Raw genomic sequence first — 14,493 nt, 5'->3', positions numbered from 1 at the left:
TGCTTTGAACATTATTTGTGTTATTTTATAATAAACAATATATTTAAATTTCATAACTTTTGATTTAACAAATAATGGATGTGTGTGGTCTTAATATCCTGCTTTGTTTATTATCCCCTGCCACAAAGTTTGGAAGGGGGATATAGGTTTGAGCTCCATGCGTCCATTCGTGGCTTCAGGGCATCAATACCTTAATGGAGTTCAAAAATGAGAAGCTTACAATTATTTTTTCCCGAGTTATTGCCCTTGTTCCGATTTTTTACTCTGTTCGAGGTATCTTCAAAGGGGACAGCTTTTTTTAGAAACCGTTTTAAGGTAGTTAGTAATTTTATATTCTGATGTGATAATATTTTCTTATGTATACATCTAAGGTCTTAGATTTAGGAAAAGGTTGTGAGTTATAATGACAACCAATCTGACGGGGGATGTCGATGACTGTCTTCTTGTTAATCCTATGGCCATTTTTTGCAATAAAACAATATAAGTTATTATGGTTTTAAGAGCGGTTCTCCAGAGTTTTACACAGTACGTCATATATGGCAGCATCAAAGTGCAATAAATAGTAAACTAGGAATTGTTGCTGAAGATCTGATGAATTTTAATTTTTTTTCTCCCCGTGTCACAGATGGTTAGCCCTTTTTCTGTCCCTAAAAGCTGCGTACCGGCTCCACCATCAGCGGTTGTTCGACCTTGACAAAGAGGTTCAAGTAGACACGACGGAGGAGGACGACGGAGGGAAATTACAATCAAGGATTAAGTGTCTGTCTCGCAAAGACCTGATTCTGTGGCTGAACCGTCCCACCGCCTTCCCCAACAGGCGCACCAGTCCCATCCTGCAGGTAGGAAACATCCAGACGTGCGCAGTGCACATGCTGGGAAACCATTTGTAACGCACACTGATGTGTGACAGATGAAACATCAGCAGGGAGGGAAGCATGTGCTGTAGAGGTTGCAAAATCCCTCCCCAGAGCTTCAGTCGGTGTTTGACCACACATCGTGCTCTCCGCCCTGAGTTTCCTCTACATCCTCAGGGAGAGCAGAGAACTTAATCCCTCTGCAGCTCTGTCATTCAATAATGATGACCCCCCCCCCAACCTCAACTGTCTGTTTCCTCTATTGCACATATCTAATACACAGAGAAAGGACATTTTTAGTGAAAGCAATGATAACTAATAACTTCATGATTTTATCTCAAATCTAATCCTGCAAATACAGTGTTCCATGGGAATTGTAATGTACGGTACTAACACTGGGGTGCCTAATTCTACTTTCCATAAATGAGTTGTTTTTTTAATCTTTCTTTCTGCTCCAACTAAGGGTGTAAGAATATCGTGATATTTCACCTCGCGATTATCGAATCCATCTTAAAAAAATCCAAATCCATTTTTTTTAATCTTGTTTTTTATTGAAAAAACCATTTCATTGCACAAACTTATTAAATTAACCCACTCCTCAATGCACTTTAGCTTTAAAGTTGTTTGCACTTTTGTTGTAGTCATCTTGTGTGTTTTAGGAGAAATTTAGATTCTTTTGGTTGTCGTTTTGCATAAGGCCTGATAATGTTTTACCACCACATGTTGGTGTGAGGCTAATACTGTATATACAGTATGATGGTGACTGGCATTTTTTCCAATTACAATTACAAATGAAATTACAATTATTAGTATTTTCCCCCTGATAGTCAATTACAATTACATTCTCAATTACTAAAGTTCAATTTACTGAGCTTTTAATAAATAACCCCATAAAATTTAACCTTTCTCTTGTGTTAGCTTTCTGTTAGCATCTCTTATGATAATGGGTATCAGCTGTAAAATACACAAACAAATATTTTTTATCATCTAATTTGTTTTTCATCTCTTGGTTACCTTGTTAGGCTTCCTAATCAATGGAAATATTGCTATTAATATTTTTAGTGTGGGCATCTGAGTCTTTTTTCCGTCAGTATACCCCTCGGTTTCAATTTTTGAAAAATAGTAAAATTATCCTAACAGGCAAACTTGATATGAAACATATTTTAATATTTGTTAAGTACGTAGGCCTATGTGTAAGCCATAGAACTGTAATGTGGTTCCACAGTTTTATATTTGATTACATTGTGAATGCCAATTACAGTTACAAAGTCAATTATCTGAACTCAATTACAATTCAATTATGATTACAATAGCAACATATTTTTTCAATTATGATTACAATTACGTGATCATGATTATAATTGACCCCAACCCTGATGGTGCTTGACGAATGAGAGTTCTGTATAGACTGTTTGTTTAGAGTCACTCATACAGGTGTGTTTGAGTATTTCACTCAGCAAACGGCTCCAGTGAGAGCCCCCTATCACATGACCACCTTTCACCGATTCTAACGTGCCAAGAGTGGAAAATACTTCAGGAAAGGCTGTCAGAGTAATTCCATCTTGTTGTTCCTCTTCGTGCTTCACTGCACAGTCTGAGTTGGGCAGCTGCCTTGCATCTTATATTCCCCCCTACGAGAAGCCAAAAGAACCGGCAGGAAAAGATGAAAAAGCAGGTTCAGATCTGAGAGAAAAGCAGAGGCCCTGCAGACACCTGGAGAGCTAACGCTGTGTGTGCACGCTAACCCGCTGACATGACAATCCCACTTGGCTTGTAGAGAGAGTGTCTCCTGCAGTTTCTGCTAACTTTTCTCAGCTTCTCATCTTTCTTTCTGAAGCTGACTGTGTAATATTCTGTGCTTGCCTTGTCTCGTTTTTCGATCCGGTCTTAAAATAAACTGCCAGTATTTCTTTCAGTTGTCCCGCTGTTCCTGTTGAAACAGGCAACTCAGCACGTGTGCAAGTGTTAACAATAACCCTTAGGCTAACTGCATTAGACTGTTGATTCCTCATTGTAAAGTAATATAATGTAAAGACATTACAGCAACAGTACATGTGGGTTATTTCCTATGCCTGGAAGTACCATCTCTTTATATTTGTACATATATGCACTTGTTCATTCATGCATTGTTTAGAAACTAATGTAATGTCTGGGATGGTGCCATCCCAATGCTCCCAGTTCTGTCTTAGAAAGTCAACATTTACCAGCTTTGGTTGTTTACCAGTACATCTGCAGAGTTGGTAATTACACATTCACGAGTATTACAGTACAAAACATATAAATTAAGCCCTCCAAGGTATGACGCACCCTGATTGGACCCCCTCCCAAAAACAAAACATAATAACAACAACAACCTTTTCTGCCAATAGGTGGCAGTGTCTAACTACAATCGCTCATCCTCTATATCTATATGGAGATGAGCAACTTTTATCACAGTGGGGGCCCCAAGAATGTGGTAATGGTCTGATCCAAAGCCATATTACAAAATAATGACCAATTGGCATTAATACAGGAAAGAAAAAAGGGTTTTTGTGTGTTTTTGTCGTCGTTTTCTGTATTTTTAAAGTCATTGTCCGTATTTTGTTGTTGTTTTGTATGTTAGTTCTCATTTCACATGTTTTTGTGTAATTTATTGTCATTTTGTGTTTTTCTGTTCTCATTTTGTGTATATTTGTTGTTGTTTGTATATAATTGTTTTATTTTTGTAGTCATTTTGTGTGTTTTTGGAGTAATTTGGATTATTTTAAGTTGTCTTTTGTGTATTCTCTGGAATCGTGCGTATTTTTGTTGTTGTTTTCTCATTTTGTGTGTGCTTGTTGTGCTTTAGTGTGTTTTTCGAGTCATTGTGTATTTCTGTTGCCGTTTTGCATAGTTAATTGTCATTTTGTGTATTTCTGTTCTCATTCTGTGTATATTTGTTGTTGTTCTGTATACTTCTCTGTTGTGTTTTTTTTTGTGTATTTCTGTTGGTTTTTCTTACAAAATTACATTTTGTGTATTTCTTTTGTTATTTTGTGTGTATACTTGTGGACCCCTGGCCTAAATGTTTTGACACAAATTTGGCGAGTAAAGTTTGTTACATCCACATTCTGACCATTTATCCTATATCTCCTAAACCTCATGGGACACTGGACCTTATACTTGGTAACTCAGGCTACACTCTCATCCATCACAGGGTTAACTCACAGAGATGGTATTTTACAGATATAGACAGCTTAACGCCTACAGTTAATTCGCAGGGCTAAGATATATGTTTTTGGTCTGTGGGAGGGAACCTCAACGCCGAGAAAGAACATACCAACTCAGCAAAAAAAAAAAAAAAGAATGTTGGGTGACCATTGGCACGCAAAACGGTGACTTTCTAGCTTTGAGAAAGCAGTGCTAATGCTGTGCAAGCATCTGTTGATCAATTGCAATATTTTTGTCATTTTCAGTGCTTCTACCATGTGTTTTTTTTTTTAGGATATGGTGTTTACAGCTTCCAGGCCCGGCCTCATTGGACACGCAGATGTAAAGATCCACTGTAAAAACTCTGCCACCTCTGATTTTCGGCCCTGCCAACCAACGCTGCCCCCCAAGTTCCTGCTTGCTGCCACACCCAGGGTATGTGCAGAAGAAAGTGTCTCGTTCCATGTGTCGCATAGGTTTGTGAGGACAGTAGCTATTGTGTGTTTAGCCCCTGCCAGGCATTCATTCAAACATTTGGGTGGCCGTGGAAGTGGGAAAAGGAAGCGCTGTGATGGTTGGTTTTGTGGGCTTCCAACAATGCAAATGCCTTATCTGTGAAGTGTGTTTGAGGTTTTGTAGGGTTGGTGTGTGGGGGGTGTTCACAGCCTGTTTGCTAAAGTCAGGGTTGGGGTCAGTTATAATTGTGATCACGTAATAGGTAATTAATTACTGGTAAAATATGACATAATTAGAATTTTAATCGTATTTGAAAAAATATGTTGCTGTTGATTGTAATTGAGTTCAGATATTTTACGTAATTGTAATTGCATTAAAATTCTATAAAAAACTGTCATTTACAATTTGATTAAACGCAAAACTGGGCAACCATGTTACAGTTTTATGGTTTACACATACAGTACGTGGTTAACAATTATTAAAACATGTTTTATTTCAAGTTTACTTGTCAGTTTTATCTCATTTTACCATTTTGAAAAATTTACATTGAGGGGTATACTGACAGAAAAAAGGCTCAGACGCCCACACCAAAAATATTAGAACCAATATTTTCATTGATTATGAAGCCTAACAAGGTAACCAAGAAATAAAATTACAAATTGGATGATAGATAATATTTTTTGTGTATTTTACAGCTGCTTTAATACATGGGACAAAACCAACCCGTTATCATAACAAATGCTAACATGAAGCTAACACAAGAGGAAGGTTAAGTTTTATGTGGGTTATTTATTAAAGGCTCGGTAATTGCGATTACTTGCAATTGAACTAGACTAATTGAGAATGTAATTGTAATTGACATTTAAAGAAGAAAAATAATGAAATGTAAATGGTTTTAATTTTAATTGGAAAAAATGCTGGTCACTGTAATCGTAATTGAGTTGCAATTGAACATGGACAACTGAAAACATAATTGTAATTGACCCAAACCCTGGCTAAAGTTATTAATAAGTTGTTGTAACCTATTTGGACTTTAAAGTTTTATTAATGCAAAAGATAAAGCCGTGTTAATTGAGTCTCACTATTACACCATATTGTTGGTTTCCTAGGTAACCGTAGTTCCCATGGAGTGTTATTGTGACGACCGCAGCAGCGAGTATGAGTGGCAGGTGACCCGCAGCGGAGGGGGCTCGACCTTCAAACAGTGCTTTTTGTACGGCTCGCCTGATCTCGCTCTGGATTGGTGGGCAAGAGCCAACACTTTCCTCCCACAATGCCCTGGGGGAGTGTGGCCACTTTACCCTCGCCATGGATGGTCCTTCATACGAATACCTGGTAAGGGCTGTCCGTGTGTGTGCGCGTGTGAATGCTTTTGTTTGCATCAAGTTAGTGCTGCACGATTATGGCCAATATTATAATCACGATTATTTTGAATCAATATTGTAATCACGATTATAATCACAATTATTTATCTTGTTAGGGAAAAATCTGTATTTCTTTTGCACTACTTAAAAAAAAGTATATATATATGAACAGTTTACAGTGCAAAATTAAGTGTTACATTTTTTTTATTTTTCATTTTTACAATTTTTTTATTTATTAAAAATGTACTTCAAAAAAGAAATGACCCCAATAATTTAAAATGTGCCACGGGTTAACTCAATAAATACCCGATTACAGAGTGCTTTTACAGATTGCTACTAATTGGAAACATTTATAGCTCACAGCTCTCATCAATCCACCTAATTACTCAAAGCTGCCGCTGACTAATGGTTGAGAAAGTGCCTGATTTGATATGCAGCAGAGCCCACTTTAAACTGTTTATGTAGTTTTGTTTGTATGGAAACAGCAGGAACAGAGAAAATAAATAGTCATACAAAAGGGAGCATACAAATTCTCAGTCAGTTGAGTAAGCATTGTCTTTGCTTTTGAATAATGTCCATTTCCTCCGTTTTTGTGCAAAGTCACCTGCTTTGATTCGCAGATGAAATGTAATTTTCTCCATTGCATAGATCTCCTCCATAATGACCATCCAGTGGGCTGTTTTTGGAACATCACGTTTTAACCAGTTCCTAGTAATAGCCTTCTTATAGCCAACAATCATTATTTTGAAGAGGACATGTACCTGTCTTCTTTCATAATAACTCCTTCTGGGATCATTCCAAAAGGGTTGTAGTTTGGTGCATGACCAGAAAATTTGACTGTGATTGGCATTATAGTTTCCACATTGTCTCCAACATTTTTTGTTTGCTTTTAATTTGCGGCGTGACAAAGAAGCGTGTCAGATTTTTCCGGCCGAACTCTCTCCAGCGTTTAGAGCTTTCGGTCTGTGTTCACATTTTGATTTTATATACAGTGAGGTATCACCATTACATTTCTGTAGACATGCGCACAGTTTAGACACAGCTATGAAAGGCATTTTCTCATAGGTATCCATCATTTTAACCAGAACGTTGCTTTCAGATAATATACCTGTTTTTACCCGTGTATCAAAAAAGTATCTTAGTTGTAAGTAACGAAACAACTCTTTATTTTCTGGTTTAAATGAGTTTTTAACCTTTTCAAAAGACTTAAAAATGTTCCCTTCTGTCAGTGTGCGTCTGGCTGTAATACCTCTAATACCTCCTGTTTTGTCAGCTTGTCCTGGTATGAAAAGAGTTGTCTGCAAAGGCCATAGCAATAACCTTCACATTTATATTTTCTCACTATATCCGTCCAGGTTTTTAGTGTTTCAGAAACGGTAAAGTTGTCGTCTTCCTTGTGTCTGTAGAACTTGTCTCCTAGCCTGGTCTGAGGTAGATTTCTGCTCTGGGTGAGCTCTATTTTCTTCCATTTAGCATAATATTCTAAAGAACACCAACATACCATGTATTTCAAATGGGCAGCATAAAAGTATTCTCTTAATTGGGCAATGCAAGACCCCCCTCCCCAAGTTGAAGTGTTTTGAATTTGACTCTGGGTCTTTTGTCTCCCCCAAATTAATCATGATATTTGCTTATCCCATAGCAGAGCCCACATTTTAAATGTAAATATTGCCTTTGATCAGGTTAATCTAATCGTGATAACCAAAATCGTGAATACGATTAGAATTTGATTAATTGAGGGGCGGTGTGTAGCTCAGTGGGTTGAGCGCCCGCCCCATGTACGGAGGCTGTAGTTCCTCACCTGCAGCGGGTCCAGGCTCGATTCCCGGCCTGGGACCCTTTCCTGCGTGTCATTCCCTGCTCTCTCTCACCCCCTTCCTGTCAAGCAACTGTCATATAAAGGCCACTAGAGCCAAAAAAATCCTTTAAAAAAAAAAGAAAAAGAATTTGATTAATTGTGCAGCCCTACATTGAGTTGCAGCTGCAGTTTCTTTATCTGTCACATATTTGTTTAAAAATACTTTGGGTCTTGGCACCTTTTAACCGATGTATCAACCAGTTGGTTAGAAACACGAAGCCTGTGGGAGGAAAACTCAAGAGGTTCAGGGTCAGCAGAAATATCACTCCCTGCTGTCTCTACCTGTCGGGCTGCCAAAGCGGTTGGCCTTAATCTAAGGGGAATGCTGAGATAGAGGACTTGTGCAGAGGTTCACATAAATCCAGACCTCCAGCTTCCTCCAAGGTGTGCATGTTTGATTACACACCCCCCCCCCACTTGGGTCTCACCAGTGCTTTATCAGACAAGCTTGGTTAGTTGAGTGAAAGGCCAGCTGGAGTGGAGTCCAGCGGGTGTGGCTGCCAGGGTTCAGATGGCAGACGGATGTCGGAGGTGACAGGGGCCATTACCTTTTTTTTCTACAGACGTGTCCGTTCTCACTGTGTGATAAACTGTCTGTGTCACAGAGTTATGCTCCGTATGGTTCGTGACTTAGAAAACAAATACAAGTGTCAGTGTCTTATAAGCCTGTGATACATTCTGATGTAGACTTTAATCGACTGCACAAAGAAACACTTAAAAAACTGAATGTTTCAACCATGAGTAGGGTTTAAGTAAGAATCCAAAGCATTTTTTGGCTACAACAATGTGTTCCCAAGTTAAATTTCAAGATATTTTGACAGTTCGATGTTTACTCAGAATGATACATGTTTTAAAAAAATCCAAATATATTTGTATATGCTGTGAAGTTTTTACATGTTATTTTGTAAGATTTAGTCCCTGAGGGTTGATACAGAAACTTTTGATTTAGTATGTTATGGTTTCATTTATTCAGACAACTTTTTTCAGGAAATGTACTTTGATCTCCTGACATGTTCCGACTGCCAACTCTCAGTTTTCCTCAGAGGCATCTACTGATCGCTTTGATGTGTCTTTAAGAGACACCTGCTGGGACTCTCTTCTCAAGAGAGCATTAGGTGACGGGGCTTGGCCAGCCTGGGAGAACTCTCAAGTTGGCCACGCCCAGAACAAACATGTCACGACATCAAAGTAAGTTTTGTGAAAAAAGTTGTCTGAATAAATGAAACCTTAACATATTATTTAAAAAAAAAAAAAAAGAAGACAAAATGAACTTGATGGAATTATAACTTTGATCTTTAGGCTCTCAACAATGCTACTCAATCCCTTTCAGCTTTCACCAAGTTAACTGCTTGATAACATAGTCATGTTTTGCTGCTACGATTCTAGTTTCTCATACTATTACCCATCCGTGTGTATACGTGTGCTTGTGAGAGTGTTTGTGTTGAAAAGTGAGAAACAAAACAAGTATTTGTGTGTCTGTGTGAGAACTGTCTGAGAGCTCTTGTGAAGTTACACGGAGGCAGACAAAGCGAGGAAGTTTAGCTACTGCTCATTGTTCAAGTGCTGCAGTTAGATAACACTAATAGATGGTTTGCCTGTGTGTGTGTGTGTGTGTGTGTGTGTGTGTGTGTGTGTGTGTGTGTGTGTGTGTGTGTGTGTGTGTGTGTGTGTGTGTGTGTGTGTGTGTGTGTGTGTGTGTGTGTGTGTGTGTGTGTGTGTGTGTGTGTGTGTGTGTGTGTGTGTGTGTGTGTGTGTGTGTGTGTTTTGTTTGTGTAGAGTCGGGGAACGGTTGCAATGCTCACACGGGGGGCCTGAGGTGTCTCTCACCCCACACACACACAGACACACTCTCCCACGCTCATTAGCATTGATTTTTCCAAACAATCCAGCTAAGGACGAATCTCACCTCTGTTTCTCTCCATGACGGAGAAGTATTGCACTTGTTATTGGGATTTTAGGGACTGCCTCTCAGTCCGTCTGGTCTCCCGTTTCTTTCTCAGCCTCAGTAGGAAGGAAGTGACCCAACACTCCGGCACCCGTCCTCCACTAAACACATTGTTGCCACATCAAGGCACATATATGTACAGTAGCCCAACTGCAGTTTCCCACCCTCCCTCTCCACTACACTCTCAGCCCCACACTTTTAGAACAAATGGCAGAACTGAATAACTGTTTGTTTTGAACACCATGGCGTGAGTACGGCTGCCCATGGATTATCAATGGCAGAATCTAATCAGAGGATGAACTGGGAATCAGGCTACAAAGGAGGAAGGAATCAAACAACTTGCTGTAGTATTTTAGGCCTGCACTCATTATTATCCTCCGCCACAAAGTGTGGAAATGGGATATAGGTTTGAGCTCCAGCCGTCCGTCCGAGTTAAAGGGGACAGCTTTTCTCAGAAACCGTTGAGGATACGATAATCAAACTGGGTGTGTGGCCTTAGGGTATCAATTCCTTGATGGAGTTCGAAAATGAAAAGCGCGCAAATATATCGGCCATGATTCACATCAGATCACATGATATCACAAACAAATTTGTTATACTGTGTAACAGTAGCTATGGATTAGAGCTCAAAGTGACAAGATTTGCCAGATCAAATAATTTCATACTAGGACGCTTGATTATAGAAAATAGAATAATCCCTATTATTTTAGTCAATATTGAAATCCCAATTATTCAAACGATTATTTGTCAACCAAAACAATGGTAAATATATTATTTAAACATGAATGAAATCCTTCAAACACTAAAATTAAGTATGTTAACTTTTGCACAAAACAAAACACTTCTTGCACGTGATGTGTCGTTGCGTCTGGGTCTTCATCATTCAACTCAGTGTTCCCATATAAGAGAATAATAAGGAGCTTGCATGCGCATGGATTAAACAACTCAAAGTTAGCATTAATAATCGGTGTGTGGCAAGCTTTATTCTTTGTAGATGTCAGAAATTGTGTATGTTTGCTTTATTTAGCAAATAAAACATATTTAAAATGAAAAAAATAATAACATATTTATATAATTTGTTTAATGATCTTTTTTTCTCGATTAGGTTATTTTTGTAATCGTTAGGTGTAATTATCGTAATCGAATTTTTATATATATGCACAGCTCTATTTCATATTGCATTTTTTTTAACTAGATTTATATTTGAAAAAGTTAAAGTATAGAATACAGTTGTTTGAGATAATGTGTGGTGTTTTAATTTGGAAAAAGAATAATAGTTTAAAAAAACAGAAAATATAATTTGAATCAGTAATTTTTTTTATCAATTACTAGATATTTCAGGTAACCCTATTTGAACCCACATGGGGTCATGACCCCAAGGTTGAAAAGCACTGTTCTAATGAGTCACACCAAGACACAGCAACATGTAATGTTTTCTGTTGTGTTCCAAGTTCTTCTGCATTATGGATCCCTTGATAAAAGGAAAAAGAAAGCTAAAAAAAGAAGCTAATCACTGTCTTTTTGTGACTAGTTCTCTGTTAAAATAATAATTAAAACCTCATCAGCCATATTAACAAAACAAACCCCAAAAAATTGAATCGCCAATCTTTTGCTAACTGGTTTTGGCAGACATTTCACACCACTGCAATTACTGACAAATGGTTAGAAAAATGATGGTCTGTCCTGCACGTTTGTAGGTTTTAAGGGTAATGACATGGTAACGAGCAGATTGTTTTACGGTCAAGTCTTTTTCTCTCATTTTCCTTTAGGAAGCACGAAAGAAAACCAAAATGTTTCTCTAGAGGAAACGGTGCAAATAATAGACGTGGAATATAAACCAAGTGAAATAAAGAAATAAGGCACAGTAAAACTAAACCATTTAAGTATACTGTAGCAGAATCGTAACAACTAAAGGTACAGAAGTATGAAAACGGAGGAATTTGTTGTAAAAAGTTAAAAGTGAGCCTCAGAATGAATAGTACCGAGCTGGCCTTGCTGTATGATTAGCTGGAGAGGAATTTTAGTGTGGCCCCTGTCTCACTTAAAGTAATTACAAGGGACAACCCCAGTAAATGACAGCCTCCTGACTCTTTTTAGCTTTATTGTAAACTGACAATTGACCGTCACTGCAGGAATGTGGAGTTTCTGAGTGTCTGTGGTCTTTGGTGGTTGTGTTATTTGTGTTTGCGTGTATGTGTGTGCTTATCATTCGGACTCTCCGCTCCGGGTCCTGGATCTCACATTAGACTGTGGGAAATGCAGTTCTGCCTTCCTGTCGCTTCAAAGCAACTCTACTCCCCAACAAAATGGCAGGAAGCCTCCTCGAGCCCTCTGATAGACATGCACTTAACAACAGAGACCGCCAGCCCTCACCACATCATCGTCTGACTCTGCTTGCATGATCTGCACTGGCACCCATAACCCTTCTGTGGAATTTTTTAACCATTGAAGAAAAACAAAAGATCCAGCCAAGTGTGTAAATAAACCAATTTCTCCATCCAAGTTTGGCCTTTTTACGTGCCCACAGGAAGAAAAAAAAAAAAAAAGGAAACTCGGTCAGACTGAGAAAACAAGATCCAGATTGTACTGCAGGGGGAGACATTAACCACATTTTTGACACTGAAGCAAAAATAAATAGTGGTTCTCTGTGTGCTCAGTGGCTTTTGTCTGTGCTGTATCACACTTTGATGCTTGCCAAAGTTAACAAGCAGTAATTTGTTGTAATGACAGCGTTCACAGTGGGCTCCGCTGCATCAGGGTAACCCCAGTCCTCATCACATTCTCTATCTCATTCCCTCCAATGCCTGAGGATACTGATGTGCCTTCCATCCTCTTCTATTTTTACATTTACACACACACATCAATGCAGCTCATTATTCACTTACAGTTACATGTTGTCATCCAAAGAAACATTTCTGGGCTTGTGGGAACTTCTGTCGTTTCCTTTGCTTGCTTCCTTCCAGAGCGTCACATATCAAACCGTCTATTCTAGTGGACAGATTTTGGAAGCAGCGTCTGTAAAACTTCAAATCAGACTAACTTCTTTTTTGTTTTTTTCAAAAACAAATTTGTAATGAATTTTTAGAACATAACGCACGTAACTTACATTAAAAAAGAAAACAACATAATGCCCATTTAGAAAAAAATAACAGTTAATGCAAACCATCACACAATTTCCCACGCTCAAAGGCCTTTAACATACAACATAAATGGCCCCCAGACACTCTCACAAACATTTTGTCTGCCCTTCAACACATAGGTGATCTTCTCCAGTGGGAGGGTTGACAACATCTGTTGCCTCCATTGATCCACGGCAGGTCCATGACTATTCTTCCAATATAGTGATATACATCTCGTCTCTATCTTAGCGCTTTGAGATAACCTTTGTTGTAACTATTGCTATATAAGTAAAGTTGAATTGAATCTCTTAGCATTCAGCAGGCTTATATTTATAAAAAAAAACTTCAAATTCACTCTTGGTTTATGTATATTTCTCTAGGTATAAACCAAATAAGAATAGTCTTCCCTTATTTCTTCCCAAAACACTGCAATTTTTCTGCAATACTTTAGCCAGTGTTCCTCTACAGTCAGTACATTTTGGACATACATCAGAAATGTTAACATATCTATGAAGATCTACCTGCGTTACACACATTTGCATCAACTATTTGAACTGAATTAATCTGAGGCATACATTAATAGATATGCTATGTGCCAAGTTGCACGCAGCTGACTAACTTCTTTTGTTTAGCGTTCGTCGTTTCACTTTTACAGCTTTCTATAACCCTCCCACTGGCATCTGGCTCTTAGCCTTCCCGATGCTGTCACTGTACAGAAAACTACGTTAAGTCGGATTCTGTCGATACGCGCATGAAGGGAGAGAATTGCTGTCGGGCTAATATTTCCATCATCAGCGGTGCCGAACAAGTGTTGCTCATTGACTTATTGATTGCACAGTGGAGAAGTATCATTATACAGTGAGGAGCTTCGATCCTTGATTCGACCCGAGTCGTGGCCTCCCATCTGTCTCTCTTTCTCACATGACCTTCCATTCATCATCCTTTATTACCACTTACTGCAGGAGTCTCACTGTTGTTCAACTTGCCCCACACTTATCGGGTCTGATGTGCTTCTCGCTGTTGAAGGCGGCTAAGCTTTTTGCTTTGGGAGCGGCAGCAGAAGGGAATACGAAGTCATAGGAGAGGAGATTGCGGTAGCATATTAATGAAATTTACGCCAGAGTTGGTTTGGGAGTAACAGGCGCCAGGCATCAGGGCAGGGCCAGGGTTAATTAGCTGGCAGCAGGCCTTTAATTGGGTCAGGACCATGTCAGGCCCCTGGCTCTGGCCCTACAGGGATTGGATTACAATGTCAGGGGACAGTCAGCAGGGGGAGGGATAGATCGTGTGCGAGCTGGGTGGGGGGGGAGCGGGGAGGAGAGAATGGTGAGGGTGCTGTGGATGTGACGGGAAGGGAAGGCGGAGAGTGGAGGGGACACGTGACGGGAGTGTGGCTTGAACTGCCAGCAGGAGGTGAGGATAGTAGGAGGAGACACAGGCTGGGCTGAATTAATATCACTTTTAAGCTTGGTTGGATTGAAATGGACGTGAGTGTGTGTGAATGTATGTATGTGTGTGTAAGTGGGGGGTGTGGCGCGTGTGCTATTAATGGGGGAAGCTTGATTTGTGTATCCATAGCAACGGCAGAGTGGCGTGACACCACATGGGATTTGCTTGTGTTTTGGGGTGTGGTCATAATACAGGCCTCCCCGTTGTTAGTATGGGGTTTTTTAGTCGTTTTATGCACGTTTGTAGAGAGGTGTTCAATCCTTTTACTACCTTTGAAGCT

At 39.3% G+C, this 14,493-nt stretch overlaps 1 protein-coding gene across 2 annotated transcripts in view; it reads left to right on the top strand.

Moving 5' to 3' along the window:
* Positions 1–14,493, top strand: part of ino80 (INO80 complex ATPase subunit) — a 54,782-nt gene that overhangs the window by 20,846 nt on the left and 19,443 nt on the right. For both annotated transcript variants that reach the window (XM_028439664.1, XM_028439663.1), the window contains exons 25-27: positions 626–839; positions 4,317–4,457; positions 5,588–5,813. In XM_028439664.1, coding sequence (XP_028295465.1) covers positions 626–839; positions 4,317–4,457; positions 5,588–5,813 — 581 coding nt within the window. The remainder of the gene's footprint in view (positions 1–625; positions 840–4,316; positions 4,458–5,587; positions 5,814–14,493) is intronic.

This window comes from Gouania willdenowi, chromosome 24, assembly GCF_900634775.1.
Source record: "Gouania willdenowi chromosome 24, fGouWil2.1, whole genome shotgun sequence".
Lineage (NCBI taxonomy): Eukaryota > Metazoa > Chordata > Actinopteri > Blenniiformes > Gobiesocidae > Gouania > Gouania willdenowi.
The sequence above is the reverse complement of the archived record's forward strand: the minus strand, read 5'-3'. Positions and strand labels throughout refer to the sequence as shown.